The sequence below is a fragment of the Sinohyriopsis cumingii genome, chromosome 17, assembly GCF_028554795.1.
Source record: "Sinohyriopsis cumingii isolate HCF-2022 chromosome 17, ASM2855479v2, whole genome shotgun sequence".
Classification (NCBI taxonomy): domain Eukaryota; kingdom Metazoa; phylum Mollusca; class Bivalvia; order Unionida; family Unionidae; genus Sinohyriopsis; species Sinohyriopsis cumingii.
This window is the reverse complement of record NC_142977.1, coordinates 56,930,144-56,957,721: the sequence shown is the minus strand read 5'-3', so window position 1 is coordinate 56,957,721 and position 27,578 is coordinate 56,930,144. Positions and strand designations below refer to the sequence as shown.

At 34.1% G+C, this 27,578-nt stretch overlaps 2 protein-coding genes across 2 annotated transcripts; both read left to right on the top strand.

The window, feature by feature from the left end:
- The first annotated feature begins 5,738 nt into the window (after positions 1 to 5,738).
- Positions 5,739 to 21,067, top strand: LOC149778820 (uncharacterized). Its single transcript, XM_089938381.1, has 4 exons — positions 5,739 to 5,803; positions 18,812 to 19,079; positions 19,966 to 20,003; positions 20,811 to 21,067. Exons 1-4 carry the CDS (start codon positions 5,739 to 5,741, stop codon positions 20,902 to 20,904), a joined length of 465 nt encoding a protein of 154 aa, XP_089794507.1. The 3' UTR covers positions 20,905 to 21,067.
- A 926-nt stretch (positions 21,068 to 21,993) lies between these two features.
- LOC149778819 (uncharacterized) lies at positions 21,994 to 25,752 on the top strand. Its single transcript, XM_089938380.1, has 4 exons — positions 21,994 to 22,150; positions 23,455 to 23,588; positions 24,027 to 24,204; positions 25,389 to 25,752. The coding sequence occupies exons 1-4, from the start codon at positions 21,994 to 21,996 to the stop codon at positions 25,643 to 25,645; spliced, it is 726 nt and encodes a 241-aa protein (XP_089794506.1). The 3' UTR covers positions 25,646 to 25,752.
- The last annotated feature ends 1,826 nt before the right edge of the window (positions 25,753 to 27,578 follow it).

Genomic DNA, 27,578 nt, shown 5'->3' with positions numbered 1-27,578 from the left:
AAGGCAGTAAATTAACTCCCATTTGGTTAAAAAGATTTATTTGGCTTTTTGTATTGGCTTATATATAATGTGTTGGGCAATAATATTGCTTGAGGAGACTGTTAAAAGTACGACTTTAAAAGAAAAATGAACTAATAAAATTATTCTTTGAATGGATAATGCATTTGTTTCTTAATTGTGCATATTGGTGTATTTGTATGTTTAGACAAAAAGAGAGAGTATGTTGTGCAAATTGCAATATCCTATTTCAAGCTGAAAAAGTAATAGTCGTATGAAAATTTGTCAGTACATTTTTGACCCCCACATTTTTTATTTGACCCCCAGTTTTGACACCAAGGGGTTTTTTGTACCCTCAATTTTACACCCCTGGGGGACACACTGAGTTTTGACGTCATTTTTCAACACAGCATAACTGATGGAGGAAGAACCATGGAAATACCCGGTGTGAAACTCCGTTCCACGGGAAGTTACTGGAATGGTCTCTCACATACGCATATTGGCCGAACCCATATTCGAACCCACGCGAATAGAGAGGCAAGGATGGCAGTGATTGGTAAAGGCGAGCGCTTTATACTACTCGGCAACCCCGGGTCCCATAAAAATAATTAAGATCAGGTCGATTTTTTATTTGCTATGGAAGACAAAATGATTTTTTAAAGTTGCTGAGTCCTTCTTATTTATGCATTTCACATAAATAATGATAGTAAATTCTAAGATCAATGCGCTTATCTTATACTATCCTATCCGTTCTTCTTTCTAGAGTGTCGTAGATTGGACCTTTAACAAAACTCCTGACTATGAGGAAGACGCTATTTCTCTCTTTTAGACACCAATCGTACAGAGGATTTCATTATTATATTTGTGCGAGCGTGAGTGAATGATGTTAATTCTGTTAACTTCCTTCTGTAATGTATCCTGGTACCATTAACCGATATTTGTTCATGTGGTTGCATATACCTCTATGATTCTTTGACTTGTCACGGTAGCTTGGTTTACAACTTATTATTTACGCTAGATATCAAGTAATATCAGCAGGACACTCAGCAAAATTACAACGATCTTAATCATTGTATTGTTATGCCAGTACAATTGACTAAAAATATAAATAAATAGGTCAAATATGTAAATGATCGGGTAAGATATTACTTATCCTGGTAATGATTGTATAGTGGAAATTCATCTCTGTTCCCGAAAGTACAAAATAGCCTACTGTGGAAACCACAATTTTACTTAAACCGTGAAACAGATTAAATTTCACCTACGCCTAATTATATCCCGCGTTAATGAATACGGGTAGCATGAAATTATCATTTCTAGGACAGCAAACAACTGCAGTGATTTCGAAAATGCTTTTTTAAAAATACAATTTTGTTTATTATTTTTTTCGCAAGACTAAACAGTGTGCAATGTCTAAACCAGTCGTTTATTCCTTTTAGTACTAATGCCTTTACCGATCCCAGCTATCTCACCTCTGTCCGCCTGGGTTCGAGTCTCGGGATCGTCTCAAGTGGTATGTGATATAGCTTGCCAGAAGCTTCGAGTAGAACGGTGGTTCTTACCTGGGTCTTCCTTCATCTGTTATACTGGCCTATCGTGACTGAGGGAAAAAATGGCGTTAAACCCACAATGTCTTGCTGTGTTTGGTTCTGTTGGTTTTAACGCATTTTCTCAGTACATAATAGGCTATAGATAGTGATCAGTATTTTCGGTGTAGGTGGAGTAAAAACCCGAGTAGACCTCGGTAGAACCACCGACCTATAGGAAGCTATTAGCAAGCTTTTTTTCACATAATCACATTGGTCGAGCCCAGACTCGAACCCAGGCAGACAGAGGAGAATTGTGAATGGTGTAAAGTCGGGCGCCTTGGACCACTATGCCACACGCGGCCCCTTTGCCTCTTGGATCAGCTGAGCTCTCAAAATGAACTAAAAACTTCCAGGTTTTGAGACTTTTTCAGGCTTGCAATAAATATGGCAAAATATTTCAATAATTGTCTAAGACACACTTCTTGATTGGCATGATCACCCTCCACTTCCAGTTATGATATCCACTGATCGTTTCTACCTGTCTCCTCCCCATCCCCCCATCTCTGTCTATTGAAATCAGTTGTATTGTACTTTATTGTATAAACCGTTAATTTTGCTCTTTCTGTCTATTTATATGATTAATTTATCAATATTCATATTTTTTGTCAATAAAGTTTCTGATCCACCTGTAAAGTATATATACGCCTAGTATTATGCATCGCTACTTTTCATGTATCGACTTGTGTATTTGGGGGATGGCTGTTGCATAGCTATAAGCTAATAAAACTCAAAGTTGAAACGGTCAAACTAGAAATAAACATGGTGGCTTCATGGTTATCAAGTAGAATAATCGCTTCGCTTCAACAAGTTCAAAATAAAAATTCCTCAAAGAATTAACCACACCCCCATCCATTATCGATTCCGTATTTCATCTTGGCTAGGTAAGTGTATTCTATCTATAATCATTATATCGATGCCATTTATTTCCATGACGACGTGGAACTAAATGGAATGTCGATTCTGTGCCAGAGGCTTGGTAAGAAATCGTACCCCCACCCACTCACGCCGCACAAATCTTAATTATGTGACTCTCTCCCAATAATATAAAAAAACAGATTTTTGGTCCCCCACTGGGCCTGCCCAACGCCCTTCGCATTTGCGAGGCTTGTTTGGGCGATTGCTGCGCCACTGTTATATATAGTCATGACTCTATGGTCACAAACTAGGCAACAGAAAGAAGCAAAACAACAAGCTTTGTATAACTTAAGAAGTAATTTAATTATCAAAGTTATAAATGAAAATGGGAGAGGAACTCAGAGCATTATGAAGTGAATCCAAAATAATCCTGATAAAGTTATAGTAAAGTAAAAAAAGAGTGAAACGTTCCGTTTAAATTGAGTTAATTTAAAGGGATAGTACTTTCCGTTCTGTTTGGTATATATTTATAATTCTCTATAATTAATCCAATATACCTCGATTTCTTTCGTAGGAATCAGGAATGACTGTGTATATAGATGAAAATTAATTACTAGGTTGTCATGCGAGATTGCTTCTACGTACGAGAGCACATACCACGGACTTTGAAACATCATTTTTTGTGATGTGTATTTAGTCATGATGGAATATGGACTGGTGCGTGCAGGCAAGTCGATGGGTGCCTTTTCCCTGTTGACCTTGGTGATATATTTTCTATTCAATGAAAACCTTATACAACAAGTGGTATATGAAAGATACAGCGCACATACTATACATATATTGTATTTATAACACACGAATAATTAAATTTCCAACGTAGTTTAAGACTGACTACAGGCAACTATATATTAACAGAATTAATGAACTCTGCACATCCCTTCACACCCCTTCCTAGCGGTTCTGAACATTATGCGACTTACAACAGTCTTCTGCAAACATTGACATATTGGTTCTTTTACTTACTGAACTTCTATTTGAATTCATTTTAATTAAATATACACAACACATAATTATGAATTAAACACGAAAGATGGTTTAAATGAAGACATTATGAAGAAAATAGACACATCATGGTTAACTATAATATTGAACGCGTAGCCATTCACGTACCCTTTAACATATTGAAACAAGTGGGAAACAAACGAAAAGATGAACCGGAAATAGGTAATTGAAACATTTAAATGTATTTACAGTTGATCTAAGTCATTACTGTTGCCTAATTAACATAGCTACAGACAATGAAATTGTTTCTATCGTCCTTTTCTAGCTTTCCCCTTTCTGTTCTTTCGTGTTACTACCATCATTTTTAAGTCCAGAGATACCGTAACTTGTCACAGACGACAATCCGCCAATGTCTTTTTTCTTTTCTTCTTCTTTTACCCCCAGGTGTCTTAGGTGATATCTGTCTATAATGATCGTTCTTGAGAGAGAGAGAGAGAGAGAGAGAGAGAGAGATGGTGGGGTGGGGTGGGGTAGAATTACCATAAAGGCATTTATTCATTGCCCGTTCCTGTTTCTTTTATGGTCAATTACTGCAGCCTTCCAACACGGTGAGTGTTTGAGAGAGAGAGAGAGAGAAAGAGAGAGAGAGAGAGAGAGAGAGAGAGAGAGAGAGAGTAAAGCGTCATTCTGACATTAATATTAAATAAACTGTGTTATACCGTTATTAGTAAGTTTAATGAAATAGGAAGAAAGAAAGTAAAACAATGAAATAGATTACAGTATGTGTCTTCCTCATGACCAATAAATGTACCATGCAATCTTGACAGGCTATTTCAGCTTTGTATCATTGGTATTGAGAACACTGTATTAAAATTCCATGGAACGTGTACACCTAACCAATACGAAGTCCCGGGCTCTTGTAAGGTTACTTGGTGCAAGTTCCGTTTTCTTTTTCTCTCTTACCCCACTAACTTCCCAGTATTCTCTCCCTTATGCAGAGAGAGAGAGAGAGAGAGAGAGAGAGAGAGAGAGATCAGGGAAAGCAGAAAGGATTTCGATACAATTGTGCACCATGTTTAATTCATTTTTAACACGGGGATTAATAATATCTTTATTGTTATTATATTACATCACTAATTTTATTGTTATTATATTACATCACTAATGGTTAATCAATGGAAATTCATCACAGATTTAAAGAATATAGACGCGATAGTCTACTGTTAAATGAGAATCTAATGTTGAAACAATATTAACACATATGTATTAATGCGCCATGGGCGGATCTCAATTTGATAAACCAACAGTATTATGGGCAGCCGTCGCCGCCAAAATTACATTAATTAAATGATCTAGTATGAAATCAAATGATTTAACCTAGCAAATGAAATGATCAATCCAGATTCCAAATGATGTGTTGTCACATGAAATGATTTAACGAACAAAACCGAATGATGCATTTAGATTTCAAATGACGTGGTATTAAATGAAATGATGTAGAGTGAAATGAAATGATTTAACCCACCAAACGGAATGATGAATTCAGATTCCAAATGATGTTGTGTGATATGAAATGATGTAGCATGAAGTGAAATGATTGAACCCCAAAAATGAAATAATGAATTCAGATTTCAAATGATGTGGCGTTAAATGAAATGATCTGGTATTAAATAAAATGATCTAAAGAACAAAACGGAATGATGATATATGCTACCAAATGACGTGCTATTAAATAAAATGATGTAGTCTAAAATGAAATGATTTAACTCAACAAATGAAATCATGAATTTAAATTCCAAATGATCTGGTATTAAATAAAATGATTTAAAGAACAAAACGGATTGATGAAATCTGCTTACAAATGACATATTATTAAATGAAATTACTAAGTATGAAATGAAATTATTTAACTCAACAAATGAAATGATGAATTCAGATTCCAAATGATGTGGTATTAAATTAAATGATTTAAAGAACAAAACGGATTGATGAAATCTGCTTCCAAATGACGTAGCATTAAATGAAATTATGTAGTCTAGAATTAAATGATTTAACCCAACAAATGAAATGATGTATTCAGATTCCAAATGATCTGGCATTAGTTGAAATGGTCTGAAGAACAGAATGGAATGATCAGCTCATATTCCAAATGATGTGGTATTAAATGAAATGTATGGAATGTAAACGGTCTGATCAAAGTGTAAATCAGCTAGCGTAAATCCAAACAAACACGGGGGGGGGGGGGGGGGGCGCTGTTATCTATGACGTATGATGTCAGCACGCCGAAACATAATCATGGGGGCGTATTTACAGCATTCGGCTGAGATTTTTGCAGACGACAGTTGGACAGCAAAACAAAGGTAAGTGTTTCTTTTCGTATTTTATAAACAAGTTCAGTGTTTTCCAATCAGCATAAAGTGATTTTATCCACATTAATGAATGTGCGTGTATTTTTTTTTTTCTTTCAAGTTCTGCCCTGTACTGCGCGAATTTCTTAGGCTTCAACAAAGCGAGATCTATCAACTAAAGAGATTAAATCTTGATTTTATTTGATCAATATTAATTACCATGTTTAATGACCTTACACACTAAGCCAAAAATGTGTTTCCCGTCAATTTTGGTATATTTTACATTACCGGCCCTACGTGCATACGCATTATTCGTCAAAGGTCTATATGTAATCAATTCTTTTTCCGCTATTTGATTCCAGTTTGCAGCGACATATTAGTGCTTTTTTTCTTCTTTTATATTTCCTCTTTGATATCGAATATCATTTTTCTCAGAATCCCTTATTCACGACTCTTAGTGTACTCCAAACACGCCACTCTCCTTTCCAAACGTATTGAAAATGGGGGGGGGGGGGGAGAGGGAACTTAGTCGTATATTTTGAAAGAATAATACGTGAACAAAAAACAGTTACCTCCTTTGGAGTGTTTTATGGCGAAGAAGAAGCATAGATCATGTTTGAATAAGCCCACAATTTAGCAAATGATGTATGAAAATAACAAGGAAAGGCCATGGATTCTATCAGAATTTTAAAAAAAAAACAAACAGCATCAGCGATTTGTAAGTGATACCACGTAGCCCTTAGGGTAAAGACGTTCTCTCTCTCTCTCTCTCTCTCTCTCTCTCTCTCTCCAAATAGAACGGTCGAAGCTTGTACTTTCTGCTTTCTGCTGACTGCTGGACCAATGCTAGATTTTACCTGATATCCATCGATTTAAGTAGTGTCTATTTGGTATATATTTGTACTTAGCTCAATTGCCTGTTTCAACATTTAAAAAAATCTCAGAAAGTAAACAAAAAAATAATAATAATGGGATGAGCAAATTTAAAAAAAATTGAATTAAAAAATACAAAAAGGTGTTTAAAAAATTGCGACCTCTTGTTTGGCAGCCTGACACATAGAAAGATAAATGTGGGTATCAATATAAAAAAGCCATTCATTTTCAAGATAAAAAATTTGAAAAAGTAAAATTGGGATGAGCGATATTGAAAGAAATGCCAAAAAAGGTATTTGCAAAAAAATTGGGATGCCACAGCGAGTTTCGAACTCTCGACATCTTGTTTTACAGAAGCGAGGCATATTTTATCACTTTTCTACTTTGATGTCATTGGCAGTGCCAACAAGAACAAAATATCAAAATTAATAATAATAATGAAAATAATAATAATAATAATAATAATAATAATAATAGTAATAATAATAATTATATGTCATGTCAAAGTAACAAATTGTCACTGCCACAAGAGCAATGTTTGTTTTAAAGCATAAATACATTCTAACTTTACATGCAAGCATTGGCGTCCTAAAGGTAAATGGCGTCGGGACGACGATGATAGCCCAAGGGGGTTTTGGCGCCACAACACCTCTGGCACCCATCCATGGTTTTGGTACCTCAATGCCACTAGCGTACGGAGCAAACACTCCGTCCGTACCCCAGACCCTCCTTTACAACACTATTGCATGCAAGTTTATATTATCTACTTCCTTCTCCTGACGTCATATTAGACCTAAAATCAACGTTTCTTAATCGTATGCTTCCAAATATAAGTCAAGCCCTATAGCTCAGTTGAGCCTACCCCCCACCCCCACCCGACCCCAGGTTTGATCTCCTTGTTATGCCACTTAATATCAGATAAAACGAATAAGCGATATCAGTTTATTGCTAAAATAATCCATTTTAGTCCGAAGAGATTCAAACTTAGAATTAAAGTAGGACATTATCATCGTTGTCTATTCCGAGACGATGAAACATAAGGTAGCAAAGGGTAAATCACCCTTAGCTGATGATGTGATAATCTGTGGAAGTGAGGAAAAAAATTGACCTCACAGACACACAAATATAAAAACCAATTCCACAAAAGCACTGTACCTCTTCATCAAATATTTAAGTCCAGTTTTCATCGGTTCCCAAATGTATTTTAGCAGAACAGTTTTTTTAGATGATGACAAATATATACAATCAGGTTAAAAATAATATATACAGTCAGGTTAAAAATAATGTTGAAGCAAAAAATAAGCAACCTCCAGCTCATCATTATTACCATTAGCAGCATTATCATCATTGTTGTCATCACCATACCATTATATCAGTTTAGATAATTCATTTTCTTCTTGTTCTTGCTCTTCTTCTTCTTCTTCTTCTTATAATAATAATAATAATAGGAAGAAGAAGAAATAGATTTATTTATTTATTTATTGTCATGGTAGCTTATAACTTTTCAGTACTATTTTTAAGATCAACCAATAACAGAGTTCTCTCCAAAATTGTATAATCCTGTCAGTTTTACAGGCTTCCACATATCAAGAAACTCGGTGTATATGTTGCTTTATTTCTTATGTATTGGTCACTGTAAAGGAGGATGTCCTTTAGGCATGACATTGTTTTTGGGCTATATTTTAAATGTATTACCAGTAAACGGTAATACTATATGTATATCAGAAGTAACACTGAAGAAACTATGGCTATTAAAATATTAAATCAAAATAAATAATTTAAAATAACAATAAAAATTAAATTAAAATAAAGGTTTTGAAAAGATATTAACATGGAAGTTTATAAATGTTTATGACTAAAATTTACACGAACCTTGTGCATGCAACATTTGTGCAACAAGTTTTATCAATTTGCATAATAATTAAATAGTTATTCTTTTGTAGCTTCTATTTCTGTCCACATTTCATCTATTTTCATAAGCCCAAGTTTTAGTCTTTTATCTTCCAACATATGTAAAAGCTAGTATCAAAATAATAACTTTGTATTTTATAAGAATATCTAGTTTGAATTAATTATTAATGTCAGGTAATAATAATTCCATTCCAGTTTCCATCTGCACATTATTTCTGGTGCGTCTACAATTTTTTTATAAAAACGAAGATGGAACCTTCATGGTAATATATGGTTTTGTAAAGTTCCTTGAAAAATTGTGAAAACAGAAAATATTTTACAAGAATCATAGAGACATGATCCTGGGATAATTCAGAAAGAAGAAAAGAAATTGATTCCATTGCTGTCTTTCTTTCGATATATGTTTCAACACTACAAGGACTTCCATATTTGTAAAGTGGTATGTGATAAGCCCTTAGAAAGACAAACTGTTCACATCTCCAAATATATCAAACAAATCAACATGGAACGTGTATCAATAATTAGCATCTCTTGATACTTTAAGTTTGGGTCTGTATGAAGTGTTTCAACTTTATGGTGTTAAACTAAGTAACAGAAACAAGCGAAACCGTAAAGTTTAAGAAAATCTAACTTTGTGCACCATCAACAGATTTATTATGTCAAGTAAATTTTTTCTTCTTCTTCTTCTTCTTCTTCTTCTTATTATTATTATTATTATTATTATTATTATTGAACATGATATTTGTGCTGCTGGTGTCTTTAATTTATTCTCTTTATACTGTTTTATTGTGGTGCTGTACACACCTACAAGCACTTCTCCGCATTTTTCTGACATGACTGGAGGCGCCACCAGTTATTGGTCTAAGTGGTGCTAAATAGTGATGGTGATTGTAATGTTTTGTTATTGAAGAATAACTCCAGTAGGGATCTATAACGTTTCTCATAGATTTTATTCAATAAAATATGTATATATGTCAGAAGTATCACATGCGCAGACGCGCACTGAGAAAATATATTATGAAAAGGAGAGCGATAGATGCATTCCAATCAATACGTGTGTACAGCAAGTATGACTTAGAACGAGATGAAAATAATGATAACGTATGACATGAAATTAATATTACGTATAAATATGAGTGACAAAATCATACGTGGTAATTTTTCTAAAAGAAATTTGTTCACAGTATAAAGACTTAGCTCCTAATGATTCGACGCCAAACTATATAAACAATATGTTCAGTAAAAGGACAAATAATGTCAATACAGTTTCTGGTCTATCGATACTACGCTCTATGCCAAATTATAACTTTCTTCTTTCTAAGCCCGAAATGGAATTGTATAAAAATAGTTTGAGTCCAATCATTTGGAACTGTCTACCTATAGATGTTAAAGAAGAACCATCAGATCATTCCTTTCGTCACAGGCGTTTGAAATGGATACAATCTAAATAATGTCTATAACCAGTTATGATCAGCTTTCCCCTGTGTGTGTGTGTGTGTGTGTGTGTGTGAATGAAAAGTTTTCAATCATGCATGTTGGTGAACACAATGCTTTCTGTGCTATATGAACACTTAATTGTTCCTGTGTATATCAATAATTAAACCTTTTCTGTACGATGTTTGTTTCTCAACAGTATTTTATATATTTGCCTCTACATATGTAGATAATAAAGTGCCAAAAGTGAGGTTAGTTTCGGTACTAATTGTGTTACCATCATGTATAAGACTATTATTATTATTATTATTATGCAAAGAGAAATTAACATTGAACCAAAGGTGGAAAACAAAGAGAAACACGTGAAATTAATATGTAAAACTCAGGCGTGGATATGAGTTACGCGATCAGTGAAGTATGCATTAATAATAATAATAATAATAATAATAATTACCTATCTTTAACGAGGATAACACATTTGGTAATGGCTGACACATCTGCCGTCTGGTCCTCAGTTTTTTTAATCGGCTATGTTACAATTTTTTTAAAATATTTAAAACAAAATAAGAAATTAAAAATATGCACAAAATAAAAATATAAGATCATGCACATAACCAGGTATCGTCGCACTCATTCTGACTATGTATGACTATACTGGGAAACATACAACTATGAACAATATTCAGTACACACAATACACAGGTACATACATTTCAGCATAAGATCTGGATATATCAATCATGGATATGATTATAAAGTTTTCTATTCAGAGCTTTTAGTATGTCATTAAAGCTGGTCTACAAAAGATTTCGTTAATGATATTTTAAAAGAAGCAAGGGGAGTTGAATTACATATCCTCATTGATAAGGAATTCCATACAGTAGGTGCTGATACAAAAAAATGAGCTTTTGTAACGCTTGGTTTTCGACCGAGGAATCTGGAGATCGTTGTTAGTCGTCGATCGGAGATTACGCTCAGTATTCGATGATCTTAGTTCAGTTATGTTAGAGATAACATCTGGAGAAAGACTGTTGAAAGACTTGTATGTCATGATTCCTTTAAAATAAAGAATACGTTTTTGTATAGGTAGCCATTTCATACGTGAAAACAAAACATTTGAGGGAGTCATAACAGAAAGTTTCAGTATTATTTGGGCTGCCCTTTTCTGGAGTCTATCAATTCTGGACAGATTATAATTTGATGTGTTTCCCCATATGGTACAGCGGTAATCTATCAGTGGTAGTATATAACTCAAAAAATAAATTTAAAGTGATTGTGGAGGTAGAAATTTCGAAAGCAATTTTAACAGTTATTCTTTTGACTACCATTGCACATTGGTTATCGATATGCGCATTCCAGCTGAGGTGTTGATCAATGTAGATACCAAGAAGTTTCTGATTTTTGACAATAGATACGTCTAAGCCATTTTGAGTTAGAAGTAAATCCATGTTAGTAGATAGACGCTGCCTTTTTCCAATTGTCATACATTTCGTTTTAGAGATGTTAATATGCATTTTATTTTGATGACACCAAACTGATATATTGTTGAGGTCGATTTGAAGTTTATTTTTAATGGAGTCTAGTGATTTACCAGATAAATGCAATGTAGAATCATTGAATGAACCATGGGATATAGAATATGAGGGCGATTATTAACTGGGAAGGTAAGGTACAGTGTGAAAGAGGTAAAGTATGTGGTGGGGAATTATGATTTGTTATAGGCTGCTATCAATTACTAGTTCGAAGTTATACATGAAACAGAATATTCCAGGTGAGCATCATTTATCAATGAAGGGTGAACTAGACTCAATTGGTAAAAGACGGCTTTTATTCTGCATACTAACCTGGATGGTGAAAAGGATAACAGTGCATTACTGGATATTTGCTTCCTTATGATAATATGAACTAATAGGTTTAATCTATGTGGCGTATTTGTATTAAACGCATACTAATTATTTATTAATTACAAGACACCAGTAAATCTGCGGAGACACGATTGCCCTCAAACTATTTTTCTCATTGATCTTGAACCCTGTGAGGGCATAACATGAACCAGCTGTTGATGTAAATCAGTTCTAGTCCAGTGTAGAATGTCTGATTAATTTCTTTGTCAAGAACTGTTGAGTGATATTTAAAGCTAATTAGAATTAGGCTAACGCTACATCTCAAATCCTGCGTATATTAACATTTAAAATGAAACGTGACCTGGTTCTGTCTCTCATGTGGGTTTCACGGTCTTCCCAAACGTGTGAAATATCAAGTTTGCTTGATAGAGGCTGATTTGCTTTCATCAAGAGTCAAGTATCAGGGTTTTTAAAAAATCACTCGGATAAGCTCTGATACTGTGGTAGGCATGAGCATTAAATGTCTATAGTTTTCCGATTTCTTCAGTTTCTTTAAATCTTGCCATTTTCTGCTGCAAGTTTTCTGGTGCCGGTGGCAAAGTAGCTAGTAATTTTATAAATAAATTTAAAATTTTAAAAGTAGTTCCCGATATGGCATGGGAAGCCATATACATATATTGGTTTGGCTTGCTCATGAGACACAGAAAGGATATATATACAAATAATAAATTAAGTAGACTTTTAGAAACACCGCGAAAATTGAGAGAAATTAGGGATGTTTTAATTAAATATAGAGACAAAGTAGATTTATGGGGTATTGGAAAGGAAAAACATACGGGTGGATTAGGGAAAATGTAACAGAAAAAGTAATGAGCCAAGTAGAGTTGGAAAATAGATACGTAAATTGGAAACTAGCATGGGGGAATTTGATTAAGTTAGGATCTTTAAAAATACAGAGCCTCTGCTTTAAATACATGCATAATGAGTGGTTAACAGGAGAGGTTGCAGTGCGGCGGCATATGATCAGAGTATCGCCTAAATGCCCACTGTGTAAAAAATATAACTTCAGTAAGACACATACAATACTACAGTGTGAACAAAGACAAACTAAAAGACAAAAAGTAATCGACGAGATTAGAAAGACAACTACATATAAGACACAAAATCTGCTATACTTGGATGGGAATTTTGACAAAAAGACTTTATATACAGTGACGGATTACATAGTGGACACAATGAGATCATGTGGACAAATAATAAAAATTGGAAAAGACTAACGGACGCTCTCCTGCCAGAACACTCTTTCCTTTCCATTAAAAAAAAAAAAAAAAAAAAAAAAAAAAAATTCCTATACTAATTTTAGATACTTACTATTCTTCTACCTTGCTTTGCTTCTTCCACTCTTTCATCCAAAAATGTCTCGGAAATTTTGGCTAATAAATAAATACAAGATAACCTGCTCGAGATGAGAGAAATACACCAAATAAATAAAGTATGGACCCCATCTCTAGCACAGTTACTTATCTCTGACATACGAGAGCGGTATATATAACACACACCCAAACCACTAAGGTTTAAAACTTATAGAGTAACACACCGCATTCTCGACAAAATTCCGAAACAAAACAAAAATCCCATCAAGGGAGAAATAGAACAACTGGGTTATAAAGATGATTTAGAGCTAAGTCCCAACACGTAAACAAATATAGCAAACAAAACAAATAGCACCAACATATAGCACTCATGGGACATAGGGGACCTGTAGCAAAGGTCACTTAAAAAGAACTAAGGGAGGAAATCCGGAAAAGGTGACAGAAACCTTATTCGGACGTACAACCTTATAGATACACTAGGGCCATTTTAGAAATACCCCGATCAAAATTTCTAAATTCAAACTTTGATTTTAAAGTTTAAATTCCTTCAAAAACAATAACAGATACAACACATCTATGGGGGGAAACACAAACATATAAACAATTTCCTCTTTGGTTAAGTGGGGGGGGGGGCTTCTGTCTGGTGCCCCCCCCCCCCTCAAAAAAATAAAGTAATTTTCTTCTGATCAGTATTAATTCAGCAGGGCAGTATCCATTCAGTAATGATGTTGCACGATAATGTCAAAATAGTTTTGTAAGGATCGTCTCTTTTTTTAGCATTCTTGTCATTATTTGTATATGTGTTGTACATACATACATACATACATACATACATACATACATGTAGAGTGTGTTGATTTCTTTCAATACCAACTTGTTTACAAGGAACAATTTGCCATAATTTAATAAATAAGAAAAATATAATTAACAGGGCTAGGAATTAAACTTTCATTACTAAGTGAAGGATAATATTCCCGACTTTCTCATGTATGCGATTTACTGTAGGCAGTTGACCAACAATTTTTCTTATAAAGTTTAAATCCTTCGTGTCCACGTCTAATTATGCATAATTTCAGCATCAAGACCAGACTAACATGTTTTATAGGAAGAATCTTAGTAAAACAAATCAAAAGTCGCCGATGCCTTTACTCTTTGCATTGTATCAGACAACGCTACAACTTGTCCGCATCATTACATTATGCCTTAGGGTTAGACAGCATTTACACAAGATAGTACATATGTACCTTTGTGTAACTGTCTTCGGGAGCTTTATTCATTATGTAAAGCATTTATATCCTGGTCTCCTCAATCGTCGAAAGTCGATGCCCTTTTGTTCACTACAGAGTTACCTACAGATTCCCCACTTCCAAGACCTCACGTTTCTAGCCATGAGCACTCCGTGTTTGACACTTTTTCTACACTATTCTAAGTATTTACTATCCGATTTGATAGACATGACGCTACACACACACACACACACACACACACACGCGCGCGCGCGCGCGCGCGCGCGCGCACGCACGCACGCACGCACGCACGCACATACATACATACATGCACACATGCATACATACATACATACATACATGCATTCATACATACATGCATACATACATACATACATACATACATACATTATTACGACTCTGTCGTTTTATATATGTAATAGAAAAGTGTGAGAAGCAACAGACTGTGAAAAAGTCAACAAAGATTTTATTTCCCTTGATTACACAGTGAAAATAAAGAGAAAGAAATTATGGTATTGCGAATTAAATCCCAAAATAATCATAGAATTGCAGACAAAAGTTCCGATGATAAGAGGTATGAATAAACTTTGGTGGAAATCCAAATTGAATCCAATGCTGGAAAGGTTGATGTGCCTGCGATGGCATGTAAAGTGTTGTTTTGTCAAGTCTTTTGTTGGATTACAATAATACAATCCGAGATTATATCCTTTTTTGTATTTCACTATAAATCCAAGTCTCTATTTCCAAGAATGTTATCAGAGCACGTTTGTATTTCCAGGGAAGAAATAATTGGAATAACTAAAATTCCAGCCCATATGAACTACTGGTCACAACAATAATACAGAATAATTCTACTAAGATTTTAAAGCACAAATGAATAATTGTTCGAGTGACAATATTATATAGTCCACTACTTGATCTCCTGTCACAATAAGCATTTTGTCATACAAACCCTTACAGAAGGCTCCTAATGTTTACAAAATAAAATCTTAGTTGTAATTATGTATAACTATTTCTAAAATTATAACACAAAATGTAGCAAACAACAGGAAAACCTGGCAATTTATGGGGAATTTCCAATAAACTAGACCCAGACCCAAATAAACATGTCTACTTCTATTGATAGTGATTTTAATATCAACCCCATACACAAAGAGAATATTTTAGCCATATATTACTTGTTCACAGTCTTTAAAATAAAATCAGCAATTAAAGTCGAATATAAAATGAACTTGAATTTTTACAGGGTTAAGTCCAACATACAATATTACATGACAATAGTATAAAGTGAAATAAAAATTTTAAAACAAAACTAGCAAGCAAACAATGCAAATTTAAACATACATACATTCATACACACATGCATACACACACACACACACACACACACACACACACACACACACACACACACACACACGTATTCCTCATTGTGAGAACCAATTCATTGATATTACAGAACAGAAAACGATTCATACAAGCAGCTTGCACGCAAGTACTGTTTATGGCGTTCCATAACTATTACCAATTTTGTTCATAATTCAGACATGAGTACAAAACCTTGATGATGCCATATCTATGTTGAGGAGGGTCGCAGACCAGATTTCCTCCACCTCATCATCACTTACATCCTCTGCATCTGGTTCATCTGCGAGTCGGACATCATCTTCATCGGTATCGGAGGAACACAGACGCTTGTTTAGTATAACAATGGTATATAATTTCAACAAACGTCTCCTTTTTGCACTGTTTAATTCCATGAGCTACATCATTGTCATCACGGTGTTTCGTCTTTCTGTCTGTCATCATGAGTTGTTGATGCCACGAAGATTTTAAAATTGAATTTTAACTTAATTTTATGCAACTGTCCCATTTAATCAATTTAATTAAGTTTAGTGGATTCAACAGCCACTAAACTGAATTAAATGCTATGCGAAAAACAATGAAACTATTAACACCGACTAATTTATAGTTTTGCCTTTCCGTAACTTGCTAATGTCCTATTGCTAATGTGTAAAAATATAATATCCGCTAAACTTTAATTAAACGTTATGATTCATAAAGTGTGTGTTCCATACACATAAGCCCTATAACATTCATAGAAGCCTAGTGTATCAAATAGGTCTTCTTTCAATAGAAGAGTAAATGAATATCACCATGAAATGTTATTGATTTCCCCCAAAATATAATGACCTAGGCATCATCTTTTGTTATATGAGAAAAACCCACATCATCTTTTTTTCTCTACATTTAGACTTGTCACGTGTTCTTTTTGTTTTGCACAGAGATTAAATCCATATAGGTCAAGAACTGGTAGGACTGATAACAATTTGGTCAGGATTGATGGGAGAAGAAAAGGTACCCTTCATTATCACTATATATCACTATTTTATATAGTTGTTTTATTTCTGTTTTGTTTTGTTTTTTGCCATATTAAGCACCCAAGACAACACTTATGAATGGAAATATACATTTCATACAATGCATCAGACTGAACGTGTACACACAGACACACAAATACTCTCACACAGATAGGTTATCCCATATATATATAGTCAATATATAGCCTTTATTGTCTTGATGTGAAACCAGCACCACATCACTTCAACATTCAAGTTAACCACTAGAACAAGGCACAGTGTTTGTTTCTTTTTAAATATTCTGTACTAGTATTATTTTGAATATAAAATAAGTACCCCAACTATTGTATTGACTGTCTGCGTGATGTGTGTCTGTCTTACGATGCACAAATGTTAATAGGTGTTTGTTTCTCCCCTCTTATGTTGTTGTTGTTTTTGTTCTGCTATGTCTTTTCGTTAGTGTGTTTGACGATTCACAAAAAATTTACATTGTTCGATTTTGATGAAATGCCAACATTTAAAATTTACAAAATGGAATTTATCAGATTTTTTCACACACAATTGCAACAGAGAATATGAAACCTAAGTATGATTTATAAATACATGCATATTTATTTCTTACTTGAATTTTTGTTCAACATGAACGTGTGGGCATCCATGTCTCACAAACACATACCTAGCTGCTTCACTCATGCAACATAAACTTATATAAAGTTTTAGGAAATATTGCTCATTTTTATGTTCTGATTCTAGTCACCAAAACAAGTCAACTGCGGTGATACATATTTCTATTTTAGGTCGCACTATGACTCGATCTTTTGTTTGTTTGAGTTCCAATACTTCTACTACTATTCCATTTCTGGAAGAAAGGAGAATCCTACGTAAAAATGGCCTTGGGAAAAAGAAAGTTATTATTCCTGCTGATGCTTTGCATGACCAAGTGAGACAGGCCATACTAAGGTAATTATGTTTTAGAAAAAGTAATGAAAGGTGATCGGCAAATTTTTGGAATGAAGGAAACGAGTGAAGTGCATGCGAATAAATGCTTGTATGTTACGTTCTAAATCTATAGAGAATGAACTGTAAAAAAAAAAAGCAACAGCAGGTAGGCACTGTGCAACTCGGTTTCCGCCTCTAGGTTGCTCATCTAGTTACATTTGAAGTCATAATACAGAAGAAACACCATCGCTTGTTGATGTGAGTTGTATCTACTGTTTTTCTTGATGCAAATGTCTCTTTCAAATTGTTTTTCTGTGTGCACTTCTATTTCACAATATACAGATTTGTTGAGTCATATATCTTAACTTCCTCTCAACAATGCGAACATGTACAAATTCCCATCTTCAAGTTGTTCCAAGCCTCAACATGAAAAGAATATTAAAGCTGGAAATGTTTTTCTCTAATGTTTACTTAGAATAATGTTTCTTGGTAAATCAAATAATTAAAAATAATTATTGCTAAACCATCAAGCTTATGTGTGAGTGGTAGTGGTGGAAGCTAATATTTGTTGGTCCATAAATTATGCGTTAAGCTCCTATTGCATTTTTAAATAGAATATTCCACAAAATAAAAGTTCAGAAACACTATGTAAAATTTGAAATGTACAGATTCAGTAGATATTGTCTATTTTATTTATAGACTTAACTGTATCCCTTTTTGCGATTAGTTTTAATACTGTACTTGTAAGACCAGGTGTTTTTCTTAACGTTTATGCGGACAATTGAATGATATTCAAGAAATTACTGAAATATAAGACTCGATGACGATTCCTCTCAGTACTCAACATTATCCATTCAATATTTCCAGCTTGAACCAACCTTCTAAATAAATTTAACCATATCTTTATTCCTGAAATCCTAACGCCAAACAAACACATTACATAATTGTCTTAAAATTGAGTTTAAAAGTGAACATTGATATAAAACTGTTATCCGTACTTTTAAAATAAAAAAATGTAATATTCATTATCTGTTTCCAGCTCTTTTCCGGCTTTAGATCAGTGTGGTGGTTTTGAGCTGTTAACGCTAAAAAGCAACTCTAAAAAAGTTTTAACCACAGTAAGTCACGGAAGATGCAGTGCAGAAGATATTAGGGAGTTCGGTACAGGTTGCATATACATCAGGCCGATTCAGAAGAGTATAGCTATAATTGACATAGAAGACTCCTTTGAAGAGCAAGAAAAGTGTTTGTCTTGTTCAAGCATGGTACCTATAAATGACCTGAGAGAACACATGCAAACTTGTCAGGTAAGGTAGTCTGGCTATCAATTAATTGTATCAGGTATTTTGCTCATGTTAAAGCTTTAACATTAATCCAACAGTATGTTACCTCCTTTTATATACAATTCATGTATATTAGACAAAAGTGCAATTTCTAAGGGCTGTCATCTTCGCAAGGCAAGGTTCCGATATGATAACCTATCACCGCCTCGGCGTATCGGGCAGATATTTCTGTGTTTCATGTCTATGAATTTCACTGGATGCAAAGGCAAGCCATCGCATCCAATCAAAATTAAGTTGTTCAAATGTGAACACTGTTCCTTCATGATTGGGACAAGGGGAGCACACAGCTAGAATGGACTGATAAGTAAGCAATTTTCTAGTCCCAATCCGTGTTTGCACAATTTCCTTTCTCTCAAATACACCTGCAATGGCTTCACTCTGGTACATAGTCATACTTTCGAGGCTAAACATCCAAAGTATCCTTTTAGGTCAATTGCCTCCATTATTTTCGGCCAATGTAGAATGCACCACGCTATTGGTTACTTGGCATTATGTACGATGGGAGGCAGTTCAGTAAATCCAATAGATGTCGCTAGGACAAAGCACCAGTATATATGTTCGATCCGCCAAGGTGTAGATAGGATTATCATATCGGAAGCTTGGCTAGCGAAGATGAAGTGCTGTGTAAATGAAGTTTTGCTTTGCTTTTCTGTTGAGAGTATTTTTTTTACAAACTTTACTGATACCTAGACATAATTAAAGGGTATGCATTTCGTTTCGTTAGAAAGTGCCTGTTGTTTAGATCACTAAATTTATGCGATGGTTTCATGTGTGCAAAGTATTTACGTAATGTTGGGGATTGAGAGTGTTATTGCTAAAAACGTACCCACATATTTTTTATGATTTTCAGAAATCAGGAGAAGATGCAGATTTCATTGAAATTTTCAAGTAAGTTGTATGTCTTTGAACCTAGGTTTTAGATCTACTTGACTCAGGACTAGACAATATGTGTGACGGTCTTCTCTCCGTCCTTCAATACTTGATCATTTGCCTTCAATTATTCATATTTGTGTAGAGTGTGTAACTAACTCCCTCTACATTTGATAAATGATTCATATTTGTGTAGAGTGTGTAACTAATTCCCTCTACATTTGATAAATGATACATATTTGTGCAGAGTGTGTAACTAACTCCCTGTACATTTGATAAATGATTCATATTTGTGTAGAGTATAGTATAGTTGCGTGTACAACTGATACATGATTTACATTCGTACAGTTCCTGCAAATTTGATATGTGATTTACTGGAAGTAGAGTGAATATAAATGTATGGAATCCACTAAACATCACAATAGAGCATCACTTTAGTGAAAAAGAAAGCGAGGCTCCAGTGCAGATTGATCATACATTATACAGTGTCCCCTTTACTCAATCCACTGGTCACTACCCATGTAAACTAATTAAATGTCCTGTTGGTGGATTTTTACGCGATGTTTTGCTTCATTGTCAATCCTCTTGCATGTTACAGAGTCTGATGATGGAATTTAATCATCCTTGATTAATAAATATGCCACTTTATAGTCATTCCAGTTGTGTCCTACATATATTTCAACTATTACAGTACAGTTCTTATCTAAAATATATGTCTTGTAGAATGCATATGCTTTTTATGAAACTTACAGGACGACATAAATATGAATCGATCTATAATCATCTGATTTGTCAAATGTTGTAAATATATGTATGTGTTTTCAGCGATGATCCAGCTAACGTTAGTGAGCAGCCTAGTGTTGTAACAACACACAACAACACCAGTAACACCTCTCAACACTGGTGCAATGTACAGTAATGTATCCACAGTTCCAACTATCAGACAACAGGATAATGTCGTGGCCATGTTTCCCAACTGAGGGACTAGCGAGCATGCTGGTATAGTAGCAATAGTACAACGTACCAGTGAAGAGCATGGTGCTGGATCAAGAAACACTGAACCTCATAATGATGTAACGGGACATCCCAACATTGGTGATCTGCATCATACTGTAATGACAAATTACAGGTCTTCTTGTTTAGTTGACAACATGGCTGTGATTTTGGAAGAAGTGTAAGATGTTTTAAAAAAATATTTTTCGGAAAGATCCAATTATGAGATGCCATGTTGTATGGTTGCTGTATGCATTCATGCTTAGAAAAAAATCGATCAATAGTCTTTGATTAAAGTATATGAAAAACAAAATTTCCTTCTTGAGGCCAATCTGTGCCTTTTCAGCGATACACTACTTTATATGAGATAGTAGAAATTCTTTTGTCTAGATGAGTCATAATAACGCATAATAAGATGCAGCTAACTCTAATTAGTTCATTTTACATGCTGGACCTTGTATTTTTGTGCTAAGTGACCTGTTTATGTTTCCATCTGCAAAAAGGTAACTATTTTCTTAATATTAAAGACTGGTTTAACATAAACACACGCACACCGATAAGCACCAATTCCTAATATATCTATTAACTAGTTAATCTTGTTGGATATCTTCTGATTTGTTATCCAAGTAAAATATATTAATTCATGTATATAGCTTGACTTCAATTACATGTTTACAGTGGATATCTTTATTTCTCACTGCCATGAATGAGTGTTTGCCCTTTGAATTAGGAAAGTTAGATACAACTGACAAATTGTATGATTCTTAGACTCCGTTGCTTTTCTTTTCTCTTGTTTCAGTATATATTGATGCCTTCTTAGTTTACAGAATTCCACCTGAATTCAGTAATTTAAGTACCTTGACTTCCTCTTTTTTGTTGCCACAGCAAGGACATTCATGACCCAGTAACTGTCTTGCGCTATTTTCAATAATATGTAATAACTGGAAGACAATTAGACCAAACATCATTAACAGAACCGCTGGAGGGGGAAACCCAACCCATCTATGTGTCGCGAATGAATATGTTTGCAACAGGAATGGAGGAGATCTTGGTATCGCCCAACCTTCTGGTACCCCTTGAGGTGACATTTTATGGAGAAGAGGCTTCCGACCTAGGGGGACCAAGGAAGGAGTTCCTCACTCATATGATGCAAGCGATAATAAAAGAAGAATGTAGACTTTTTGAAATGACTGAAAGATGGCTCCGGTGGACTTGAAAGGAATTACTATTTTGGTGCAGGACTAGTTTGTGGTAAGTATTATATTTTCGTTACTTGCTGTAGATTTAATTTTTACTATGCTGGTCATAATTCGGCTATCAATGGACAAGATATCTGCGATGTGAAAATTAGGCAGAGCACAATATGCTTTCATGTTAATTTTTGTGGTTAATAGCTTTGGTCTGCAATTTGGTAAGCAATCGATAAAGCAAATCGTTTGTCGTGTAAATTAATGGTATAGGTATTTCATTCTGTTATTGAACGAAAGTACACTCTCTCTCTCTCTCTCTCTCTCTTGACATAAAAAGCGATCCTAACTGTTTTAGGTGGCGCTATACAGTTTCGCATTTTGCATAGGGTTAGGTGTTTAAAGAAAAAGAATGTCCCCGGCTTTCCTCACTGGTTATACTGGCTATTTAAAAAAGACCTTGTATATCTTAGGTATAATGCAAAGAACCTTTAATTCCCTTTATTTTGGTGTATGATTGATGGGTGTACTATGGGTTATAGAGTATACAGCTTGGCCTTACTTCAAATGTGCACCTTTCAAAAAAGTTGGTCATTTTCACTTCCTGAACTTCAGAGGTAAATTGTATAAAAAAGAGCCGATAACTTTTTTTATATTTTATATATTTGGTAATTCATTCATTGCACTTTCAGAAGCTGGTCTTGTCTAGTCTGGCAAAATTCATTTTCCCTATCTTAATAGCTGCTATGTATAGTGTACTTTAGACTAATTCAGACTGATTTTTTAACACAAGGGAGCAGTCATTTTAGTTAGCAGTGTGCATAAATCATGTAAAGTTTCCAAAAGTACAATATCCAAAAGAAATATTATCCACATTGCATTAATGTAGCATAGAGGTATGCAAACATTCTCTCCACTGTGCATGTTTTAAATGCGAACTACTTCACCTTACATACGTCACTCTCTCAAAAGTACATATTATCTGGTGAGCGCCACCTTAGCAAAAATATTTCTGACATTCTTTAACTCCTATACCTCAGTTTCGGTTTACACGACATTGTTGCAGGAATGGTCAGGACATTGCTATTTTTGGCGTGCACTCATGTGTCACGCGTATTTCAACACCTAGTAAGATGTGATTTGCGATGACCCACATTTCTTGCTTAACAGGCTTTGCCTCGTTTTTGGAGTTAATAAGCGTGAAACAGAAAAATGGTTCATTTGGTTTAAATATATCTTTCATTTAATATCACACGCGCGTCATCTATTCTTGTTAACAATATTTTTAGGTTTGTCATTGATGCAGAGTGGGCCTCTGCCTTGTTTCCTAACAGAAGAAGAATTGGAAACGCTCCTGTCCCAAAACTTAACACCAGTCCAGGCACAATTTAGAGATGGCTTAAATCGGCTTGGTTTTGTTGATGTAAGCACAAATGAGTATCTAAACTTTCCCAAACCTGCAGCTGTAACCCGGACCTATAAAACTCTTGTAACCTGTTATCATTATACACTAAAAATCTTGGCAGTGATTTTGGGACCACGATATACAATATAGCTTGTTTATTAAATAAGGATTGTAAACATTGTTAATGTTATTTTAAAAGCATAAGTTTATCATGTATTAGATTATGTGAATATCAGCTAATCTCATCAAGCTTTATAAATTTAGTATCCCTCATATTTTCCAATTCTTGAGAGGTAAACTGAAGATGCGCATAACTAGATAAGAATCAAACTGATAATAAAGTCTTATGTACAAATAGAAGTTATGGTACAAAGTCCATTTTGTTATTGTAACCTTGCCAATGAAACAGTTTGGGTCAATTACAACTTTTTTATGTATTGAAATGTTACTTTTCAGTTAATGCGCCGAAAGCCGTGTATTAAATATCTCTTCAGGCCTTCTGCAAGGTCAACTCTGACACAGAGAAAATTGATCCATGTCCTAAAACCAGTATTCTCAGATATCGGATCTAACAGAAGATTAAAGGAGGATGGTATATATAAAAAATTCATAGCATACCTTAAAGAAGTTTCAGGTAAATATATAACATCTGTAAAGATAACAAGAAAGAGGTAGTTCTGATTTCATAGATTATAGATATAGATTTATCAAAATGAAATAAGTGGTAAATGTTTTTCGTTTGCGCCATGGTTATAATTGAACTAGTTTCTTAAAGATTATTATTAATATAATGATATTACATGTTTACTCCTGAATTACTCCACACTATCTAAATTGTATCTGTGTTCAGTCCGTTGTACCTATGTTGTGTTAGATTAGCATGATTACTAGGACTCCAATATATACACATTTTGAGAGACGTTCAATGCAAAAGGTTTATATAGCCTCTAAATAGAGGTGGACATTTTCTTCTTTTACATTCACATTTCTACGACTTATTCTAAAACAATATGTTCAGTCCTTCTTTGTGGCAGCTAGCTAGGTTTGCATAAACGATAAACACACACACAAACACACACACATATATATATATATATATATATATATATATATATATATATATATATATATATATATATATATATATCTCCTTTTCTATGTTAATACCGGTTATATCTCATTGTGTAGTATAAAAAACGTGACATTTCCATTTCAGCGAGCTTCACATGTTCAAATATAAAATATATTGCTTTTTGTTTCACATGAAATATACTCGGCATTAACACATGAAAACAACATTTTAATTTTATTAAATAACAAACTTACTGTTATGTTTATTGTATGAAACCTACTCCTGAACAGAATGCTAGAAGAATCACTCTTCAGCACGCAACCACCATCCCTTATTTTTGTATTCACCACACTGTGAACGGCATTCAGTATCAGCGAGCGGCTATTGGTACATCAGCACATTCAAAACTGGGATTCACTCCGATTAGTCTACATCTTTGGCCTTGTGATAAAACATGTATGACTATTTGGCATCCATTTCACTATACTGCAAGTTTTCTTTTTTAAATTTTCACTTCGTATTCTAGGGAAGTAAATTAGTTGTTAAATTTTACAAAACTTGCTGGTTTTCGCGTTGTTGTGTCACTTGGTTTAAGACCATATATATATATATATATATATATATATATATATATATATATATATATATATATATATATATATATATATATATATGTGTGTGTGTGTGTGTGTGTGTGTGTGTGTGTGTGTGTGTGTGTGTGTGTATAATTCTATTGCTTTTTATAGGTGGTAGAAGAGGAACGGAGAAAGCCAAAGTTACACTGGAGAAAATATTACAGTTTGTGACGGCATCTGCAGAGATACCAGTTTTAGGATACTACATGCCACCCAAGATTGAATTTTTTGACGATGCAAGTATGCTTCCTAGAAGTTCTACTTGCATAAATGTCCTTTATTTACCTTTGGGACATTTACCAGATGATGCCGCATTATTTTCCTTTTTTGACTATGCATTTCTGAACGAATACTTCGGAAAAATGTAATCTGACATTTTTCACCTCAGTCAAAATCTGCTTGGAGATAGGGAATGAAAAAAAAAGCAATTTATTTGTTTGATTTTACTAGCATTGACTATTTGTTTTATCATAAACTTCACAGAGATGATGACTATGACTTGATAATATATAACTGGGCATTAGCCAATATATATATATATATATATATATATATATATATATATATATATATATATATATATATATATATATATATATATATATATATATATATATATATATATATATATTTTTGTGGTGTGTATGTATGTGGGTGTGTGCGGTTTAGTCTATTATTTGCATATTATCAATGTCATCTATATAAAGCGATAATGATTTTAATTCATTAGGATAGCACAAACTTCATAAAATAAGCCTTTCATAATGCATCACAATTTCATGCACACCTAGAAATAAGATTTTCTTATCAATATTATTTGGTAAATGAATAATATTGTTACATTATCATCAGTGGCGTAGCTATCTCACCACGGACCACACATACAACTTTTTGCACCGCCACGCACCCACCCCCTTACTGTCACTTTAAATTATTTTTTTTCTGGTTGGGCCTTACCCAAAACACTTCCCGGCCCCACAGCACGGCTGTACCTGCTACTAAGGTAGTTACGTCACTGATTATCATGGTACAATCGAATACTATGTATTGCCTACTTATATGAAATCCTGGCAAACGAAAATATGAAAATCTAAAATTTGGCTGACTAAGAAATAAGAACATCATGTCAAATCAAATTTATTAATGTTATTAAAGAAATATAACAGATATTTCGTTACTTACATATATTTATCAATAGTATTTCGCAGAATTTTGTTTTGACCAATGTTTACACAATTATACATACTGAATGCCGTCTAAAGCAGGTTTCGATAAGGTACCGTCTCAAGAAAGTGTAAACAGTGGAAATGAGATACATATAAGACTATTGTAAAATTTCAAAATAAAACATTGTTACGATTCTGTGGTCTGAAAGTAATAGCCGAATGTAGCAACACCGTCAAGTTTTGTACAATTTACAAATAATTTAGTTCTATAAGTTATGAAATGAAACTTTAAGAGGAATTTATAGTATTATGAATTAAATCGAAAACAACACTGTGAAGTGTCGAAGTTTGAATTGCAGTGAACTTTAAAGTTGAATGTATTGGTCATTAACATTTTATCGCGTTTAAGCCAGAAAAGTGTTTGTGAGGGATCACTTCGACCTTTCTTCGTTCATCTCCGCCCATGTCAGTGTAAACTTCAAAGGGGCAGCATTCCAACTAAGTGAAATTGACCGGGCTATCTTAACACGGCCCTTACAAAGTAAACATTTGAGCTACCAACCCTAACCGCTTGGTAGGAACCTATGTCCACTTATCATTTTTCAAAGGGAAATAGTTACGCACCGTCGTTCACAGATTCCGACCTGTCTAAACCTGATGAAAGGAATTATTTCTTTGGGAAAAATTAGGAACCGCTGCCTACGATTGGGCAGAATAAATTAAGGCGTACACTTTAGAAGCAATCAGACTTTAAAGTGACGACCTTAGTCAAAATTCATAAGTCTGAAATTTCCTGAAAGAGGAGTCTAGACTTCGGAGGAGGCCTAGAGACAATATTGCTCTCCTTGTTAAACAAGAAAGGGACCAGGAGACCGTCTTGTAAAAGAAAGACAGGTTTTAATGCTCGGAAGCGTATGTTCTGAAAGAGAACATCAACAAGGTACGCAATTTTAGTTTCACGTAATATTCTATTATTTGATTGTTTGTTTTATACAAATGTGTTTTCTATGATTAGGTTTCCATATATGTATCGTTTATTCAATTTCATGGAGATGTGTTGATGCTAGAGTTTTTGTGCAATTTATTTTAGTCAATTTCATGGAAAGTGTCGATGCTAGAGATGTTATGCGATTTA

Excerpts from the sequence above, each read along its gene's own strand:
- LOC149778820 (XM_089938381.1), top strand. The coding sequence starts at position 5,739 with ATGGGGGCGTATTTACAGCATTCGGCTGAGATTTTTGCAGACGACAGT. Across the intron at positions 19,080-19,965 it reads AACACATGCAAACTTGTCAG|AAATCAGGAGAAGATGCAGA; the intron begins GTAAGGTAGTCT and ends TATGATTTTCAG. Across the intron at positions 20,004-20,810 it reads GATTTCATTGAAATTTTCAA|CGATGATCCAGCTAACGTTA; the intron begins GTAAGTTGTATG and ends ATGTGTTTTCAG.
- LOC149778819 (XM_089938380.1), top strand. The coding sequence starts at position 21,994 with ATGAATATGTTTGCAACAGGAATGGAGGAGATCTTGGTATCGCCCAAC. Across the intron at positions 22,151-23,454 it reads AGCGATAATAAAAGAAGAAT|GTTTGTCATTGATGCAGAGT; the intron begins GTAGACTTTTTG and ends CAATATTTTTAG. Across the intron at positions 23,589-24,026 it reads ATCGGCTTGGTTTTGTTGAT|TTAATGCGCCGAAAGCCGTG; the intron begins GTAAGCACAAAT and ends GTTACTTTTCAG.